Source organism: Megascapheus bottae, chromosome 35, assembly GCF_031878675.1.
Source record: "Megascapheus bottae isolate mThoBot1 chromosome 35, mThoBot2.hap1, whole genome shotgun sequence".
NCBI lineage: Eukaryota > Metazoa > Chordata > Mammalia > Rodentia > Geomyidae > Megascapheus > Megascapheus bottae.
In genome coordinates, this window is record NC_143543.1 from 479,471 (window position 1) to 497,473 (window position 18,003).

Sequence of the window (18,003 nt, forward strand, 5' to 3'; positions counted from 1 at the left end):
TGGGACAGCGTCCAGGCCCTGAGGTTCAAGACCCAGGACTCACACACACACACACACACACACAGGCAGGCACAACGCACCGCAACACTTGATGCCAGGCTCTGGTGACTGTCTCACCCACCCCGGTCCTTGGCCCCCCGTCCTCACCACCTGCCCTGTCACCCCCTCGGGTGAGTGCCGGCCCTGTGGGCCTGGACTGTGATCCCCCTCACACCCTCCCAGACAGGTGGGGTGACAGCAGCCCTGCCGGCTTCTCCCGTGCACCCTTGAAGTGGCCCTCGGAGAGGCGTCTGCACCACGGGCTGTCATTCATTCATGTGTGCACGCATTCATTCATTCCTCAGGGCTTGCCCCGAGGGCCGTATCTCCTGCAAGAAAATGAGTTTGTCCCTAGACTAGGGTGCCGGGAGTGGCCGGGCGGGGGCCGGGGCCCCATGCTTCTCTTCTCCCCCTGCAGGTCTGGAGGAGCCCGACGGCGCCATACGGCATTCCCCGTATTCCACGCACTTCCAGCTGCAGGTGGGCTCCCGGGGGTGGCCAGCTGGGCAGCGGCTAAATGGACCCCGCAGAGGGCGGCCGGGCAGGATGAACCAGGCCGTCTCTTCCTTCCCAGGACCGGGAGCCGGCCCAGGAGCTCTCCATCCCCCGGGCGCAGGCCTGGGCCAGCCCCTACGACGGCTACGACGGCCGGAAGGACGACCGCTGAGTCCAGGGCCGGCCGAGCCCCGAGTTCTCTGAGGGTGGGGACGGCCCAGCCACCGCTGGCCCGAGGTGTCACGACGGTGGCACTTGGGGACGAGGCCGGCCAGCTGCCCTTTCACCGGTGACTGAAGGCGGCGGGCCCGGGGTGGACGGCGCCGAGGGCTGCCGTGGCTCGGATGGGTTCCGGAGGACTCCTGACCCAGAGCAGAAGTGCCTGCAGGGCTAGCCTGGCCTGGCTGTGCCTCAGCCCAGAAGTCCAGCTGGGAGAGGCCCTGGGCCCGGCCCCTCCATCCGGCCCCAGGGCTTGGGTGCCACGTCCTTCAGATTTGCAATAAAGTTGTGGCGGCCTCCATGCATGGCTGGCCTTCAGATGGCGGTGTGGACGGGCCACATGTGTGCGTGTGTGTGTGTGTGCGTGTGTGTGTGTGCCTGTGTGCGTGTGCATGCCTGTGCGTGTGTGTGTGTGTGTGCATGCGTGTGTGTGCGCGTGCTGCCACCGTGCCCTGCTCTCTGTTGGTTAAGCTGGGGTCTCACCCCCGTCCCCTGCCATGTTGGCCTCTGGAGCGGAGCTGGTGGAGGGTGTGGGCCTGCGGGGAACAGGGCTTCCTTCCTCCCCGGAGCTCAGACCTCCCCAGCCTCTGGGCTGCTGTGCCCCGCGTGGGCCGCCGGATGGCGGTAAAACCCCAGCCTTGAGCCGGGGACCCTGGGCCGCCCCGGAGCTTTTTCTGGGTGTGCGAGGTGTGGGGCCCCCCATGCCTCAGTGCCTGGAAACCCAAAGCTCTGGGTCTCTCTCCCTCATTTCTGGGGGTACCCCAATGGCTGGCAACTGCCCCCCCCTCCTCCCGGCTTCTCCTTCCTCCCCACCCCTCCTCCCGGCTTCTCCTTCCTCCCTGCTTCCTTCTCTGATCTGGTAAGGCTTCCTCCCTCTGCCCACAGCTCCCGCCCTGTCCCCCCAGCTGCTCAGGAGGCTGAGAGCTGAGGATGGCGGTTCAAAGCCAGCCCGGGGAAGGAAAGTGGGAGACTCTGGTCTCCAATGAACCAGCAGGAAACTGGAAGTGGAGCTGTGGCTCAGGTGGTAGAGCGCCACCCCTCTCTCCCGTCCCCTGGGTGGCCGTGGGCTCGGCGGGGGATGGACTGGCTTCCCTTCTTTGGGTTCCCCTCTTCCCAGGCCCTGGAACCCCCTGGAGATCAGTCTCGCGACGTTCCTGCCCGGGCTGGCTTTGAACCTCCACCCTCAAGCGCACATTTGTCACACGCACATTTCCAGCGCGGGTTAAAACCAACTAGGGGAGGGTCCATTCACGAGGACCCAGTCACACAACCGCCCGTGGGCAGCCAGGGCTGCGTCGCCAGGCTGGGGACCCACGGACGTCCCCCGACGGTCCCCCCACCGCTGCGGGGAAGAACGACACGGAGCGGGGCGAGGGCCAGTGGGCTTGTAATCAGGGTGACCGCTGTGGGGTCTGGGTGGGGAGGCCGGGGTCCGGAGGGGCCGCTGGCGAGGGGGCCACGCCGTCGGGGTCCGCTGGGGCGGTGGTCAGCTCACACGGCCGCGTCCGCCCCCGGGCTCAGCACGGCCCGGGCAGGAGCAGGCCCTGCGCGGGCTCAGCAGTCTACGGGGGAGACACAAACCACACACAGGTCAGCCGGCCGCCGACCCACGCCCCCCCCGGCTCTGCGTGCCCCCCCCTCTCTGTGTGTCTCTTTCTTCCATTGTCTGTCTGTCTGTCTATCTCACCCCCCATCTGTCTGTCTGTCCGTCCATCTGTCTGTCTCACCTGTCTGTCTGTTTGTCCATCTGTCTGTTTGTCCATCTGTCTGTCTGTCCATCTGTCCATCCATCTATCTGTCTGTCTGTCTCACCTGTCTGTTTGTCCATCTGTCTGTCTCACCCCTCTCTCTCTGTCTGTCTGTCTGTCTGTCTGTCCATCCGTCCGTCCATTTGTCTGTCTGTCTCACCCATCTGTCTGTCTGTCCATCCATCCGTCCGTCCGTCTGTCGGTCTGTCTTACCCCTGTCTGTCTGTCTGTCTCACCCGTCTGTCTGTCCATCCATCTGTCCTTCCATCTGTCTGTCTGTCTTACCCCTGTCTGTCTGTCTGTCCATCCATCCGTCCGTCTATCTGTCTGCCTGTCTCACCCATCTGTCTATCTGTCCATCCGTCCGTCTGTCTCACCCATCTGTCTGTCTGTCTGTCCGTCCGTCTATCTGTCTGCCTGTCTCACCCGTCTGTCTATCTGTCCATCCGTCCGTCCGTCTGTCCGTCTGTCTCACCCATCTGTCTGTCTGTCTGTCCGTCCGTCTGTCTGTCTGTCTGTCTCACCCCCTGTCTGTGGGACCGTCAGAGGGGACGGGAGGAAGGAAAAGGATTGTGTTGATGCGTGGGGATGATTCCAGGAAGGCTGCTGAGTGCTGGGGTTTGGGAAGGGGTGAAACTGTCAGAGCTTATGATAGACACTGACGACACGCGTGTGCACGTGGGCCCTGTATAGTCACACGTGTGGGAACACATCACAGGGCCCACTGGGCAGGGAGGGACAAGGGCGTCACTGCTGCACACGTGTGGAAAGATGAAGGAACCTCAGACACGGCTGAGTCCCCGTGGCCGCCGCCTCATTAACACGCTTGCTTGCTTGCTTCCTTCCTTCCTTTCTCTCTCTCTTTCTCTCTTTCTTTCTTTCTTTCTTTCTTTCTTTCTTTCTTTCTTTCTTTCTTTCTTTCTTTCTTTCTTTCTTTCTTTCTTTCTTTCTTTCTTTGCCAGTCCTGGTCTTGAGCTCAGGGCCTGAGCACTGTCCTTGGCCTTTCTCAAGGCTGGAGCTCCACCACTTGAGCCTCAGCACCTCTTCTGGCCTTTTCTGTGTATGTGGAATGGAGGAATCGAACCCGGGTCTCTGTGCCCGCCAGGCCAGCGCTCCACCGCTCGGCCACGCTCCCGGCCCAAGCTTCTTCTTTTTTTTTGAAGTCACGGTTCTCCAGCTGCTCATTGCTGGACATGGAGGGGCTGAGGAGCCCTCTCTTGTGTAAACACCCCTGCCGCCCCACCCACGTCCAGGTCACTGGGGAGAGATGACGGCCCAGCCCGGCAGAGGACACCCAGGGCCCCGAGCTCACGCTGTCCCCGCCACGCGGCACGCGGCTGCCTGACGCCCTCCCGCCCTCTCTGTTTGCTCAAAGCAGTTTCCTCCATGTCTCTCAGCGTCCAGGACTGGTGGGGCTCGGGCCTGGGGCTGTGTGGACAGGGAGAGGCAATGGGGGGCGGGGGACATGAGGCAGGGGGTTCCTAACAGCCCTCCTGAGACCAGCACGCGCCAGGCGAGCCCAGGCCCTTTACCGTGTGCGTGTGCGTGTGCATGTGCGTGTGCGTGTGCCGGGCTGGACCTTGAACACAGGCCTGGCTGCTCTTCTCCAGCTTTTGTGCTCGAGGTTGGTGCTCTGCCACCTGAGCCACGGCCACACTTCTTTTTAGTGCTACCTCGGAGGTCAGAGGCCCACGGACTCTCCTGCCCAGGCTGGCTTTGAACCTCGATCCCCAGATCTCGGCCCCCCGCGGGCCCTGGACCTCGTCTCTGGGGACACACGCGCCGTCCTCCGTAGTGACGGAGACTCGTGGGGTGCCTCGCGTGGCACGGGGATTGAGGGGGGATTCTCAAGCACCACAGGACGGGGTTGGAGCTGGGGCGCGTTTACCTGCAGCGGAAGGGGGGTGCCGGGGGGGGTTAAGGCTACATCCTCCTCGGCTCCTTCACTGTCTCGGGCTGCAAGCCAAAGGGGGAGGAAGGCTGGGGTTAGTGGGGAGGGGCCTGGGCGCCGTCCCCGGGCACGTTTGCTTATGACAGGCGCGCTACCACTTTGGGTCACAGCTCCACGTCTGGTTTTCTGGTGGTTCCTTGGAGATGAGAGTCTCCCGGTCTTTCCTGCCCGGGCTGGCTTTGAACCGCGATCCTCAGATCTCAGCCTCCTGCGCAGCTGGGCGGACAGGCGGGAAGCACTGTACCCAGCCATGCCCACATTTCAGGCTCTCTGGTCTCTACGGGCTGGGGCCTGGGTCTGGCATGGAGTTTGTGAGAAGCGGAGCTGAGCCTCAGAGCCAGGGCCCTTGGCTGGGGTTCGGTGCCGGCCGCTGGCTCTGCCGCCGGCTCCATGCCGTCTAGGGCTCTGTGCTGGCTCTCGCTCAGTCTGACTGGCTCACAAACACCGCATCGGATGCCTGAGGAGTGGCTGGGCTGCTCAGGGTCTGTCTGGTAAGCGTCAGGCCCTGGGTTCGAATCTCACTGCCACTCAATCACAGAACAGCGGGTGGCCTCTCCAGAGGCGTGAGCGCCGGGTGGTGTCCGAGTCCAGGGAAATCCATCTGCATCCCCAGACACCCACCGCTCCCATCCATCCTTCCTTCCTTCTCCCTCTCTTCCTCCTCCTCCCTCTCCCTCCCCCAGGCACTTAGGCTCACTGGCTGGCGCTCTACCACCTGAACCATGCCTCCAACCCCCCCTTGGGTTTCTTTGGTAAGGCCGAGGGGCCTGAAGGAAAACCAAATGTAGGGAATGGATGGGGAGCTGGCCCTGGCTGGCCTCTGTGCGTCTACGTTTTGGGCGGGAGGTTCTGGTGGACAGCAGCGCCCAGTGGCTCGGGGAGGCGTCTGGACACCCGTGTGGGTGTTTGTCCCCCGCTGCCCCGTGGCGGGGAGTGATGGCGTTTATCTCCTCCGGGCAGATGCTTTATATCTTAGGATTAAGTCCATAAACCACTCCAGGGAGATGAGGCTCACTAATCCCCGGGCCTGAGGGCAGTGGCGTGTCCTGTTCACTGGAAGCCCCTGGGCCGTGGGACAGTCTGCTCCGCTGGGTTTAGCTGGGGAGGTGGGGAGGGTGGAGGGGGCTCTGGGTGGTCACATTGTCTGCTGGACATGGGACTTTGCTGGGTGACTCTGAGTGGCTCTGGTCCCGCCAACCCATGCGAATGAGGCCGTTCTGTGGCCAGGGGCATCAAAGGGCGCCTCGCGTGTGCATGCCCTGTGGTCAGCTCAGACAGAGGGACAGAGGGACAGACAGGCAGACGGGGCCTCCTCTCGCTGGCCACCCCCTGGCCACCACTGTCCAGCCCACCCCCTCCCTGTCCAGTTGTACATTTTGCTAGCCAGATGCAACCCTGTACATTATTGTGATTGCTATGGCCAGTCCTGGTCTTGAACTCAGGGCCTGGACGCTGTCCCTGAGCTCTTTCCCTCAGGGCTGGTGTTCTACCGAGTGAACCACAGCTCCATGTCTGGCGTTTGGGCGGTTCACTGGAGATCTCACGGACTTTCCTGCCCGGGGGGCGTGGAACTGTGATCCTCCGATCTCAGCTTGCTGAGGTGCCAGGCGGGGGCGGCCGGTCATGGGTGACATTTCGGGAGGGGCAGTGGACGAGTGGGCCTGGCGTGGGGACGTTTTGGGTCACGAAAGGCACACGGGGCTCATTTCTCTACGACTTCCAACAGCAAAATCAAACGGCCAGCCACCCGGGTCCTCCAGAAAGACAGACCAGCGTCACCGCGGGCTAGGAACACGTCGCACAGGCAGGACCCCCCAGCCAGGTCCCGATCAGTTCAACCGAGAATCTCCAGGGGCTGCCGTTATCCAGACAGAGCCTCACCTGACCCGCGACGCGGGCGCACACGCGCTCACTTAAAAGGAAAGCTCGGGGGGCCTGGTGTAGAGGGCTGGCCTAGCATGCACGCAGACCTGGGTTCGATGCCTCAGTACCACATACATTAAATAACTAACTAAATAAATGAAAGAAAGAAACTCTAAAGAGAAAAGAATGATGGGGGGGGGGACCCGTAAAGGAATATTGTCATTACAGAGCTGTGCTAAACGCGAGGAAGCCACCGCCTGCTACAGACCTGAACAAGACAAGAATCCAATGCCGGGCTATGAGCCCCGGAGCCCAGGCTTCAGAAAGTGGGGATGCGAGGTCTGACACGTTCCCAGATTACCGAAATGGACCCTTATTTGATACAGGCTGGGGGGGGAGGAGGGGGGGGGAGGAGGGGGGGAGGGGAGTCTCCACCCATGAATAAGACATCTTATTCCTCAGCAAGAGAGTCAGGTTGGCGCGGCCCGACCTGGAGATTCCTACGCTCGTCTCCAGCCCCCCATCACCCCCCACACCCCGGCTTCCTCTAGGGATTTAGGCGAGGCAGAGAGAGAGAAAGAGAGAGAGGGGGGGGGGGAGGGAGAGAGAGAGAGATTTTCCACAGTAAATCCCCTGCCAAGCAGAGCAATCTCCCTCCAAGGTCAGACTCGCAAGCCAGGTTCCACTGACGTTTGGTTAAATTAGCTTGGAGACTCAAAAAGATTTGGCTTTTGTGCTGCACCGGCCCAGCCAAGACACCTGGCCTGGGCTTTGATGTCCGATGACGGCGCGGGCCAAGCCTAATTTGGGGCTGGGCTAGCTCCTTTTATTGGAGGTGCCCCTTCTTCTTCCTTTTGGGCCAGCTTGAGCAACGAAGAGTCACGTCTTATTTATTTAGGGCCTTTGACTCATCTCTTTCTTGGCTTTTCTCCATAAGGCTTCTGTATTTTGGAAAACGTCATGTATGTCATAAAACCCTCCATTCTGTGTGGGCACGTGTGCGTGTGCGTGTGCGTGTACGTGTGTGTATGCGTGTGCGTGCGTGTGCGTGTGTGTGCGTGTGCATGTGTGTGTGTGCGCGTGCTGGTCCCGGGGCCTGCTTGCGGGGCCTGGGTGCCATCTCGGAGCTTTTTTATTTGTTTGTTTGTTTTTCCCCACTCTACCCCTGGAGCCACAGCTCCGCTTCCACTCTGGTTTCTCGGATGGTTCATTGGAGATCAGTCTCCCGGGCTCTCCTACCATCCTCAGTGGAGCTGGGATGACGGGCGTGGGCTCTGAGCTTGAACCCCGAAGCCCCCGCCCTGCCTCCGGGGCTCGTCCTGCCCTGGGCGCCCCCCGCCTGGGGTCAGCCCCCGGGTCCCCGGCCTGGGGCCTTACCTCTGGACAGGTCCTGGTGGTCCATGCGGAGGCCGCGCTGGTAGACGGGGGCCGGGCAGGCGTGGGCCGGGGCCGGGCAGGGCGGGCAGCGGGCGCGGAGGAGCGGGCAGAGCTCGGGGAGGCCGTAGATGAGCAGCAGGGCCCAGGCGTTGGAGAGCAGGCCGATGCCCACGGTCGGGTCGTCCCACTGCGGCTGGCGCTGCAGGCGGGGGTTGCCCCAGGTCAGCATGGTGATCCAGGTCACCCAGATGAGCAGGGACACCAGCGCGGCCACGAAGATGAGCAGCGCGGGGCGCCGGCCGCGCTCGTGGGGCCTGCAGCACGCCACCTTGGCCACGGCGAGCGTGAGGACCAGGAGCAGGAGCACGTAGGCCAGGAGCGCCACGAAGTCCGCGTTGAGCTGGCCGGGCGTCAGGCAGGCGAAGGTGGGGCCCCGGGTGGTGATCAGGGTCACGTACTCCACGGCCACCACCGCCTGCAGCAGGCTCAGCCCCAGGGCGAGGCCCAGCACCGTGTGCCAGGCCAGCGGGCAGCCGCCGCACGCCAGCCACAGCAGGCTGACGGCGTGCGCCAGGAGGCAGGAGAAGCAGAGGGCGAAGAGGACGCCGAAGAGGAGGAAGCGGACGACGGCGGTGCGGGGGCTGAGGGGCAGCACGAAGGCAAAGGTCAGGCCGAAGAGACCCAGCACGGCCAGCAGGAAGAGAAGCTGGGTGGGGCGCACGCTCGGGCAGCCGCAGTCCTGCACGCGCCGCAGCGCCACCACGGCGGCCACGAGGAGCAGGGCGGTCACCACGACGCCGATGCCTGCCAGGGACTCCAGGACCACGGTCCACGGCCCCTCGTCCTCGCAGAATGGGTAGTGGTCCTCGGCGGACTTCACGCAGTCCTCGAACATGGCGACCGGCGGGCGGGGCGCGTTTGTTCCCTGCAGAAAACAGAAGGGTGGGGTGAGGCCCCGCGGGTGCCATCCAGGCCCCGGCACGGGGAGAGGCCGGGCGGCAGCGCACGTCTCGTCCGGGGTGGAGACGTCCTGGCTGTCCCCAGACACTGGAGAAATCAAGCTATGCCTTGTTCAGCAGTGGATGCTTCTTTGGTGCCAGTCCTGGGTCTTGAACTCAGGGCCTGGGCACTGTCTCCCTGAGCTTCTTTCCCTCCAGGCTGGCGCCCTACCCCTTGAGCCACAGCTGCACGTCTGGTTTTCTAGTGGTTCCTTGGAGCCAAGAGTCTCCTGGACTTTCCTGCCCAGGCTGGCTTTGAACCGAGATCCTCAGATCTCAGGCTCCTGAGGAGCTGGGGTGACGGGGGAGTCACTGGTGCCCAGCTCTGTCTGATGCCGGTTTAAGCACCAAGCTTGCTTAGGGGGCTGAAAAACCAGAGACGCATAACTGTGGCGTGCAGAGAGGGAAAATGATATCAGAGGTGACCCCAAATTGATGACCAGAGTCAGCAAAGGCGGCAAGGGCGCCGGCCTCAGCCTCCAGAGCCGCTTCAGCACACCTCCCAGGTGAGGAAAGACGGGGCTGGAAGTTCACCCGTTTTCCCATCTGACTCCCTCCTCTGAAGGCAAATGCACAGCATTGTGAACGCAGGAGGCTTGCACGCCAGTGGGATTCTAGCAGCTAATGGACCCCGGGCTGGGCAAACCCACCTGGGCAGCTACAGCCCGAAGTCCAGCCAGCCTGGCTACGCCCCCTGCCGCCCCCAGCCTCAGCCCCCATCATCTTAACGACTGCTTCTTCTTGTAACTCCATGCCGGTCAACCCATTGCCACCTTAAAAACCCGCCACCGGCCATCCAAGAATTGTACAAAATGGGTCCTGCCTTCAAATGGCTTTTCAGGGGGTGGGCACTGAAATCCAGGTCTCCACCCGACTGGGAAAGCAGTCCTGCAATCCATCCCCAGCTGCCCTCCGCCCCGGTCCCCCTAAACCAGCGTGCAGAGCCGTGGGGGGGCCGTGACCCCCGCTTGGCCTGCGTCCCCACTCACCTGAGTCCACTGGAGGTGGAGGCTGCGAGGGCCGTGGGGTGCTAACTTCAAGTGAGCTACGAGCCCACAGCTGCCCCTTCTTTAATCTCTCCCCAAATGGGCGGGAGCGGGGCGCCTCACCCAGGCCCGGCCTGGCCTATAAAAGCCACTGGAAGGGCAGGGACACGCCTCGCCACCCCAGGTCTTTGGGGAATTCAGGGTTTGTCACCAGGCACCTTGGACTCCCGGGATTTTGGAGGGGTGTGGGCTGGGGTGTGCGTGCCTGAGTGTGAACTCGTGTGTGTGTCTACACCCACTTACTCCAATTCAAGCTACGAGAGGCGCCCGGGACGTGTCTTCCTGCTGACCTACGCTCTAAAAATGTCCTTTCAAGGGCTGGGAGTGTGGCCTAGTGGTAGAATGCTCGCCCAGCGTGCACGAAGCCCTGGATTCCAGTCCTCAGTACCAGACACTCAGAAAAAGCCAGAAGTGGTGCCGTGGCTCAAGTGGTGGAGTCAAAAGCTGAGGGACAGCGCCCAGACCCCGAGTTCTGGCTGGAGGACTGGCGTGCACACACACACACACTCACGTGCCCACTCATGCACACACACCATTTCCAGAGACTTCCTCCATCTGAACCCTAAGATTCACCAGGACGCCGTCCATCAAAGTAGGCTGGGCTCTGCGGAGCCCGGGGCAAGAGCTGCTCTCACCAAACGTGGGACCTGAAGTCCCTGTTCTGCCAATCTCCTTCCTCGGGGCGTCTGGACGGGAATCCCAGCGCTGGACGACCCAGGCTGTCTTCCTCGTCCCCAGAGGAAGGCTCCGGCCAGCCCGAGGCAGCTGTGTACCCCCTCCCCAGACCTTCCTTCCTCGGTTCTTTGAATGACCAGCAGCTCCTCTTCCTCTTCTTCCTCCTCCCCTTTTCCTTCTTCTTTTCCTTCATTCCTTTTTTTCTTTTTTGCTGGTTGTGGGTCTTGAACTCAGGGCCTGAGCGCCGTCCCTGAGCTCTTTTTCTCAAGGCTGGTGCTCTACCGCTTGCGTCCACCTGGACTTCTGGTGTTTTTGGTCGTTTAGCGGGATGAGTCTCACAGAATTTTCTGCTCTACCACCTTGAGTGCCACGTCTGGTTTTCTGGTGTTTCTTTGGAGATTGGAGTCTCATGGACTTTCCTGCCCAGGCTGGCTTTGAACCTTGATCCTCAGATCTCAGCCTCCTGAGGAGCTGGGAGGACAGGCCTGAACCATGGGTGCCTGGTGAAATCCTAGTTTTCTGTTCAGGCTATTTAATCTACCAGTGGCATTCAGTAATAAATAATGAGTAGAAATGGGCAATAATGGAAAAGGTTTATTCACTTATTTCAGGAGCTTGGGTCTCATCTCTTTGGTTATATGTACAGGTTACAGGTCGGATTCCACTGTGTGTGTGTGCGTGTGCGCGGGTCTGGGGCTTGAACGCAGGCCTCAGGCACTGTCTCTGAGCTTCTTTTGCCCAAGGCTAACGCTCTGGTACTTGAGCCAACCTCCACTTCTGGCTCCTGTGGTAGTGTCCTGGAGATGAGAGTCTTATGGCCTTTCCTGCCTGGCCTGGTTTTGAACCGCGATCCTCAGATGCCCCGAGTGGCTGGGACGGCAGGCGTGAGCGGCTGGCGCCTGTCTCACATTCTCCGTGAGTGTCGCAGCGCCAGGCCCCGTGTGGGGCGCGTGTCGGACGTGTGTCGGGTGAATGGTTTGGTGACGGGAAGTTCCTCGGGATCAAAGGCCCAGCGGGTAGAGCGCCAGCCAGAGAGGGAAAGGAAGCCTCAGATGGTGAGTTCGAGTCCCGGTCTTGCACACACACACAGCCTAGCGTGGTGGAATTCTTTCTCCCACGGGATGGGCAGGATGGCCCTCGCCCCAGCCCGGGGCCAGTCCCCGCCTCGCCCTTCACCTTCTGACCTTGTGGTGGCTTGAGGCGGGCGAGTTAACCAGCTAATAACTCCCAAGCCTCTGAGCCCCTGAGATAAAAGGGCCTGGGCTCAGGTATTAATTATCACTATTGTAAAGTCGGGGTGATAGAATTCACCCCGTCTTCTGGAGGCCTGAGCCCCCTCCCTGCAGACAAACACCCGTGACTCACCCCCCACCCCCTCCTCTTCCACAGCGCCAGGACAAACAGCTTGGAGACTGCTTTGATGAATCAAAACTGCATGGAGTACAGCGGGTTCATTAGGGAGGGAGATGAAACGGTCGGGAAGCCCTGGCGAATTCCTCGGCGTGCCATCTGCGTCCAGGAAGCAGCGCCCGGGGCGGGGGGCTGGCGTGGGGGCATAGGACACCACACGTGGTTTCCACAGAAGGTGGAAACCCCGGTTTAGACCCCAGGCCGCAGAGACCAGCGAAGGGCCAGGAAGCCGCAGCTCCAGTGTCAGGAGGCTTGGCGCCTCCGGGGTGGGTGCGGATGCTGGCTTTGGGCTAAACAGGGAGGTTTGGGGGTCAGGGGTGAGAACAGTGTTCCCACAAATGATTCCAGAAAGGGCCAAAGCCCTGTCACCTTCCCGCCAGCCTTCCCACGCACCCCGATTCAGGAGACGCCTTTCCATGCCTCTCCATTTTTACTTTGTGCCAGTCCTAGGACTCGAACTCAGGGCCTGGGCACTGTCCCTGAGTTTTTGTGCTCCATGAAATGCGAGGACCACAGCCCAAGCTCTGAGTTCAAGCCCCGTAATCACCACCACACAAACAGCATTCGATGGTCTCCGGGAAAAGCCCAGAGCCACTCAGAATAATGAATTCAAAGGTCAAATTCATGACATTCAACCAACACACACCCATGGCCGCGGCCTGCTTTAATGACGGCACTCTTGATCAAAGCCACTTGACTCAGGAGCAGAGAAGCCGGGTGTAAACCCCAGACTCTTCCTTCAACAAGCCACGGCTGCTGAGCCCCACCTGCCACAGCGGGAAGGGAAGGGGGCCGTGGTCCCGCAACCCCCACCCTGCTCCATCCCACGAGGACACTGGACCCTGAGGAAAGCCTCCTGGGACATGCTGCTCCAGACCGCCACGGGCCCAGCCGCCTCCGAGCCAGGCCTGCCTGGGGCTTTCTGGTGGACGGCCGCCAGACCCCTGACAGGGACTGGTGTGGAATCCACCCGGCCGGCTCTTAGACACGTGGTCCCCAAGTCCTCACGCCTGGGGAAATCAAGTCTGTTGGAGGCACAGGCTTTTATTTCTAGACAATGATTTCAATTTCATGAAGTCCCACAGTGATGGCCGCGCACAAATCACGCTTCATGACCATTGACACAATCCACCCAAGAAACCCTGGCAGGAAAGCCGGTGAGACTCAGCTCCAATGAGCCACCAAAAAGCTGGGCGTGGGGCTGTGGCTCAAGTGGTAGAGCACCAGCCTGGAGCAAAAAAAAAAACCCAGAAACCTCAGGGACGGCGCCCAGGCCCCGAGTTCAAGCCCCAGGCCCAGCACACTCACACAACAAATACCACCTAGTAATTAGGAAAGGAGAAAAAAAAAAATCAGCTCTGAGTAACCCAGATGGGCGGGAGAATGCTGCTGGCATGCCCGGCTCTGCCCCAGGGCCGTCCACACCGGCGAGAACGCCGTCCACAGGGCCTCCACCATTTCCAGCCCAGAGAAACACAGGGCCAGCTCTGAAGGGAACAGAGTGGGGGTGTCTCAGCCCGCCGACCCTGAGTGGGGCTGGGGGAGGGTCAGAGGTCCCCAGTGGAAGTTGGGGGTCAGGGAGGTCCACGGTGAGGAGGGGGTGGGGGTCACGGAGGTCCAGGCCAGAGGTCCCCGGGGCCTCAGGTCCTCAGCAGCCACACCTCATTTCGGCGGCCGTAGGGTTTCATGGGTGGGTCGTAGCCGGCACAGAAGTACAGGTCTCCCTGGCACGTGGCCTGGCCCTCCAGGGCAGCCCGCAGCTGGCCAGCGCGGGCCACGTAGTCAGCTTCCTTGGCGTAGCCACCAAATTGCCTGGGGACACAGGAGGAAGGGGTGTGAGCTGGGGCCAGGCCAGCGGCCACCAGTCACTCCTTCCTAAATGGAGCGTGTTATTCTCTTGTGCCATGCTGGACCTTGAACTCAGGGTCCCAGCGGGGTTCTCACTCAAGCCTGGCTGTTCCCCAGGGCCACCCTGGGCCCTGCAGGGAAGGGGCAGGGGGTAGTGTAGCCAACAGCACCAAGCTCGGGCTCCAGGAGGCCACGGGATCGAGCTGGGCTGTGTGAGCTTCTTTAGTTATGTAAAGGCCCAAAGCCTTTACATACAGCGGAGCCCGGTCATCCATTGAAGGCCCCTTCCAGGCCTTGGCAGAATGGGAAGGAGGACGGGCTGCCAGGGACGCCTGCCTGGCGGGGCGGGGAGCTGGCTGGCTGGCGGGCGGCGTGAGCCTTAGCACCTGAGCACACGTTGGGCCTCTGCTCTCAGTCACACTCGGGCGTGCGGTGACCCCCAGTGGCCGGCCGAAGAAAAACTAATCATGTGCCAGGTTAAAACCTGCTTTCTACAGCCGGGTGCGTGGACGCCGGGCCAGGGGACACCGGGCGGGCCCTGAAGAGATGACTGGAAGGACCCCCTTGCTTCCTTCAACTAGTCGGGTGTGTCTGTGTATAGTGAGGCTTGTCCTTGTGGCCTGGGCGCCATCCCTGAGCTTCTTTCCCTCCAGGCTGGCGCTCAACCACTTGAACCACAGCTCCACGTCTGGTTTTCTGGTGGTTCACTGGAGATCAGAGACTCCTGGATTTTCCTGCCCGGGCTGGAATTGAACCTCCATCCTCAGCTCTCAGCCTCCTGAGGAGCCAGGATGACAGGCGGGGCCACCTGTGCCGCTCCCCCGCCCCCCCCCCCGCCCAGCCCCCAGAGTCACGTCCGTACGTGGAGTAGATGGTGATGCCCCCTCTCTCCTCAATCCTCACGCTCTGGTCGCTGGGGGCTGGCGGGTCGTTCTGGAACTGGTTGGGAATCCGGAACCAGACCTTCAGTCTCTTCTGTAGGGACCCGTTGTCCTCGGGGAAGACGGCAAAGGAGATGGGAACCGTCATTCCCATCCCGATCCCTGAGGACAGACGGGGAGGGAGGTGCCTTCAGGTGGCTGCACACTCCTCTTCATTCTACCACCCTGCTTTTAAGCCACAGCAGCGCTGGGGTTTGAACTCAGGGCCTTGAGCTTGCTGCAAGGCAGGCAAGGGCTCTGAAGCTCCAGTCACACCCAGCCCTTTGGCTGCTACAGTTACGTATCAGCCAGGGCCTCCTCTCTGACACCTACCTTCCCTCGCCACTCACACATGCCACACCTCACCCCCTGGGCTTGTTGGTCTCTCCAACTTTCTGCCCTGACCGGCCTTGAACACAATTCCAATCTCCACCTCCTCAGCTGCTTGAGGACAGGCTTGCCTCACCAGGACGCCCTCCCTTCCCCAGGGCAGTATACATATATATTTTAAAATTAATCACAAGTAAGTCTGGAGCGGTGGCTCACACCTGTCACCCTAGCTAACTCAGGAGATCTGAGGATCGGGGTTCAAAGCCAGCTGGGCACAAAAGAATGTGAGACTCTTATCTCCATTTACCCATCAGAAAACAGGAAGTGGGGGCCGGGAGTTTGGCCTAGTGGTAGAGTGCTTGCCTCGCATGCATGAAGACCTGGGTTCGATTCCTTGGTACCACATACATAGAAAAAAGCCATAAGTGGTGCTGAGGCTCAAGTGGTAGAGCTCTAGCCTTGAGAAAGTCCAAGGACAGTGCTCAGGCCCTGAGCTCAAGCCCAGGACTGGCAAAAAAAGAAAAAGAAAAAAAGAAAATGGGAATTGGAATTGTGGCTCAAGGGGAGGGCGGTAGCCTTGAGCTAAAGAGCTCAGGGACAGTGCCCAGGCCCAGAGTTCAAGCCCCAAGGCCCCCAAATAAATAAATAAATAAATAACCACAAACATTTCAGATACTTCAAAAGCCAGCCTGGGACGGAAAGTCCATGAGAGTCTTACCTCCAATAAACTACTCAGAACAAGCTGGAAGCGGTGCCATGGCTCAAGTGGTAGAGCACTTGCCTTGAGCACAAAGAGGCTCAGGGACAGACCTCAGGCCCCGCCAAATAAATAAACAGCTACAAATATCGACAGTTGGGACTTACGCAAACCCCTGTTGTGCTCCTACACAGAAGGAACCAGCGATAGCAAAGCTGGCACTCTACCAGCTGAACCACGCCTCCAACTCCGTTTCCCTGGAAGCATGTCCTGGCTCCCTGCCAGACCTCACAGGGGCCGCAGCCCAGCTCTGGCTGCTCCCAGAAGATAATGGCTGGCCCCACCCCACATCTCCTACCAGGAGCCTCCCCCCTACACCTCGCCTCTGCTCACTTAGGTCTGGGCTCGTGCTCAGAAACCTGACCTGTTGCTCCAAAACTACAGTGGGCGGTCAGCTCGGGCTGGACACAGGCGGCTCATGCCTGTGGCCCCAGCTGCCTCGGAAGCTAAGAACTGTCTGAGACCCAGAAGAAAAGCTAAGAGCCCGCTTCTCCTCCCCGTTAGCTGGGAACCACGGCACGCACAGAGCACCTCCTACTACTGGGGCTGTGGCTGAGATGGGTGGGGGATGGGGGTTCTAGACCAAGCAGCAAAGTCCACCGTGCCTCCTCTGCTCAGGCTAGGCCTGGTGACACAAGCCACAGGCAACCTGGAGGGGTGGCTCAGCGGCAGAGCACCCTCCTAGCAAGCTCCATGCCCTGGGGAGCTGCAAAGGCTGGGAAGGCCGGGAATGGAGCTTGGCGTGGCTGCCCTCTTCACTCAGGAAGCCTCAGGCCTGGAGGAAGCTGAGGCAACCTGGTGATGGTGGACGGGAGCTGAGAGACCCAGGCTCAGCTCCTCTGGGGGAGCCCTGGGGGCAGAGACAGGTCGGGGAGCCCCCAGTGCGGAACGGCTGCCCTGGGGTGTCATGGATGGGGTGTGGGAAGGAGGTGGGATTCAGGGACGGGGTGTCCCAGCTGTCTTGCTGTGAGGTGGGGCAGAGCTGGGCCCTGGTCCCCCCCCTACTTACCCCGGTCATTGGAGCCGCCCACATACTTCATGACTTTGGGCATGGCCTCCCTCAGCGCCTCATCCACGGGCTTGTCCGTCACCTCCACGGTGGCAAACTTCCCGCCTTCGCAGGCTCTTTCCTCGTAGGACAGCTCCTCCTGGAGACAGGGATAGGCCGAGGGAGACAGGGCGTGAGGCGAGCCTGCTGCCAGGCTCTCTCCCTGCCCCGAGTGTGTGGGGGCAGTGCAGGGGACAGGGCAGGGCTGGAGGCCCAGATTGCAGCCGAGTCTCTGGTCAGAGTTTAGTGGGTCTCCTGGCAGATGAACAGTGCCTGCGGGCCTGGGCATTCACACCTCAGGCCTCCTTCGTGGCTCAGGGACAGGGGAGGGCAGAGTGGGCAGGGCAGAGAGGAACCACCAACAGGCTTCTCACACTGGGTCCAGCTCCCCCCAGGGTCAGTGTTTAAGGCGTGGGGAGAGATCCAGTGAGCATCTCAAGTGTTCAGCCTAAAGCGTTGCTGGCTTGCTTTGCAGGAAGAGAGTATTTCCTCACTGGGTGAGTGTGCATCGTGAGAAAATGGTTTCCCAAGTCAACGGGTCAGTGCTCCCCAGCGCCACATCAGGTGACCAGGAGCAGGACCCTGACCTTTAGCAGTGGCCTGCAGCACGGCCCGGGGTCAGCTCCAGCAGGGCCGGGGTCGGCTCCAGCACCAGGCCGGGGTCACCTCCAGCAGGGCCGGGGTCAGCTCCAGCACCAGGCCGGGGTCGGCTCCAGCAGGGCCGGGGTGGGGGCCGGCCGGGGTGGAGGGAACCGCAGGCTCTTCGGGGCCCTGGTGGTCGCCCCTGCCCCGCACCCCAGGCCGGGGTGACCACCTGCGTGACCATGTGACCCGCATAACCGGGCGAATGCAGGGCCCCACCCCCTCCATCCCGCCGGCCCTGGGCCCCCTCCGAGCCGCCAGGTCCAGGCGGGAGGCGGGCGCGCGTTTCGGGGTTCACCCCGCGGCCCCTCGCGGGCCTACCTTGCTGCCCGTGCTCAGGACCTGCCACGGCCACGTCTCCACGCTCCCGAACAGCGAGTTCCGGATGAGGCCCAACATGTCGCGGCGGGCGCGGGCGCAGGCAGCGCGGTGCGGTCCGCAGGCGTCGGCGCCGCCCCGGGGGCTGGGAAGGACGCCCGCCTCGGAGACCACGCCCCGCGGGGCGGGGCCGGGGCGGGGCCTCCGGGTTCCTCTCTCCGGAGAGGCTCGGAGAGGCGGGCGGGGCGGGGCCGCCGCAGGCCACGCCCACCGGCGAGTCCCTGGGGAGGCGGCAGCGGCGGAAGCGTCTGGGGAGCGG

General features: G+C 61.7%; 2 protein-coding genes across 3 annotated transcripts; both read right to left on the reverse strand.

The window, feature by feature from the left end:
- Positions 1–2,270: 2,270 nt before the first annotated feature.
- LOC150042449 (G protein-coupled receptor family C group 5 member D-like) lies at positions 2,271–8,587 on the reverse strand. The gene is made up of 3 exons (XM_090324444.1): positions 7,693–8,587; positions 4,390–4,457; positions 2,271–2,315 (listed from the first exon to the last, which is right to left on the reverse strand). Exons 1-3 carry the CDS (start codon positions 8,585–8,587, stop codon positions 2,271–2,273), a joined length of 1,008 nt encoding a protein of 335 aa, XP_090180570.1.
- Positions 8,588–12,847: 4,260 nt separating this feature from the next.
- Positions 12,848–17,819, reverse strand: Hebp1 (heme binding protein 1). 2 transcript variants are annotated; one of them, XM_090324507.1, is made up of 5 exons: positions 17,688–17,819; positions 16,686–16,824; positions 14,532–14,712; positions 13,483–13,633; positions 12,848–13,308 (listed from the first exon to the last, which is right to left on the reverse strand). In XM_090324507.1, exons 1-5 carry the CDS (start codon positions 17,763–17,765, stop codon positions 13,174–13,176), a joined length of 684 nt encoding a protein of 227 aa, XP_090180633.1. In that variant the 5' UTR covers positions 17,766–17,819; the 3' UTR covers positions 12,848–13,173. The 2 variants fall into 2 exon arrangements, with proteins under 2 accessions (XP_090180633.1, XP_090180634.1); XM_090324508.1 differs by having other exon boundaries at positions 13,242–13,633; positions 17,688–17,818.
- Positions 17,820–18,003: the final 184 nt, after the last annotated feature.

What these genes read in the sequence shown, in the direction of transcription:
- LOC150042449 (XM_090324444.1), bottom strand. Translation starts at nt 8,587, where the DNA reads ATGTTCGAGGACTGCGTGAAGTCCGCCGAGGACCACTACCCATTCTGC. An exon ending in CCACCAGGACCTGTCCAGAG is followed by an intron (nt 4,458 to 7,692) that starts GTAAGGCCCCAG and finishes TTTGGCTTGCAG; the next exon opens with CCCGAGACAGTGAAGGAGCC. An exon ending in GCACCCCCCTTCCGCTGCAG is followed by an intron (nt 2,316 to 4,389) that starts GTAAACGCGCCC and finishes TCTCCCCCGTAG; the next exon opens with ACTGCTGAGCCCGCGCAGGG.
- Hebp1 (XM_090324507.1), bottom strand. Translation starts at nt 17,765, where the DNA reads ATGTTGGGCCTCATCCGGAACTCGCTGTTCGGGAGCGTGGAGACGTGG. An exon ending in TCCTGAGCACGGGCAGCAAG is followed by an intron (nt 16,825 to 17,687) that starts GTAGGCCCGCGA and finishes CCCTGTCTCCAG; the next exon opens with GAGGAGCTGTCCTACGAGGA. An exon ending in GGCATCACCATCTACTCCAC is followed by an intron (nt 13,634 to 14,531) that starts GTACGGACGTGA and finishes CTGTGTCCCCAG; the next exon opens with GCAATTTGGTGGCTACGCCA.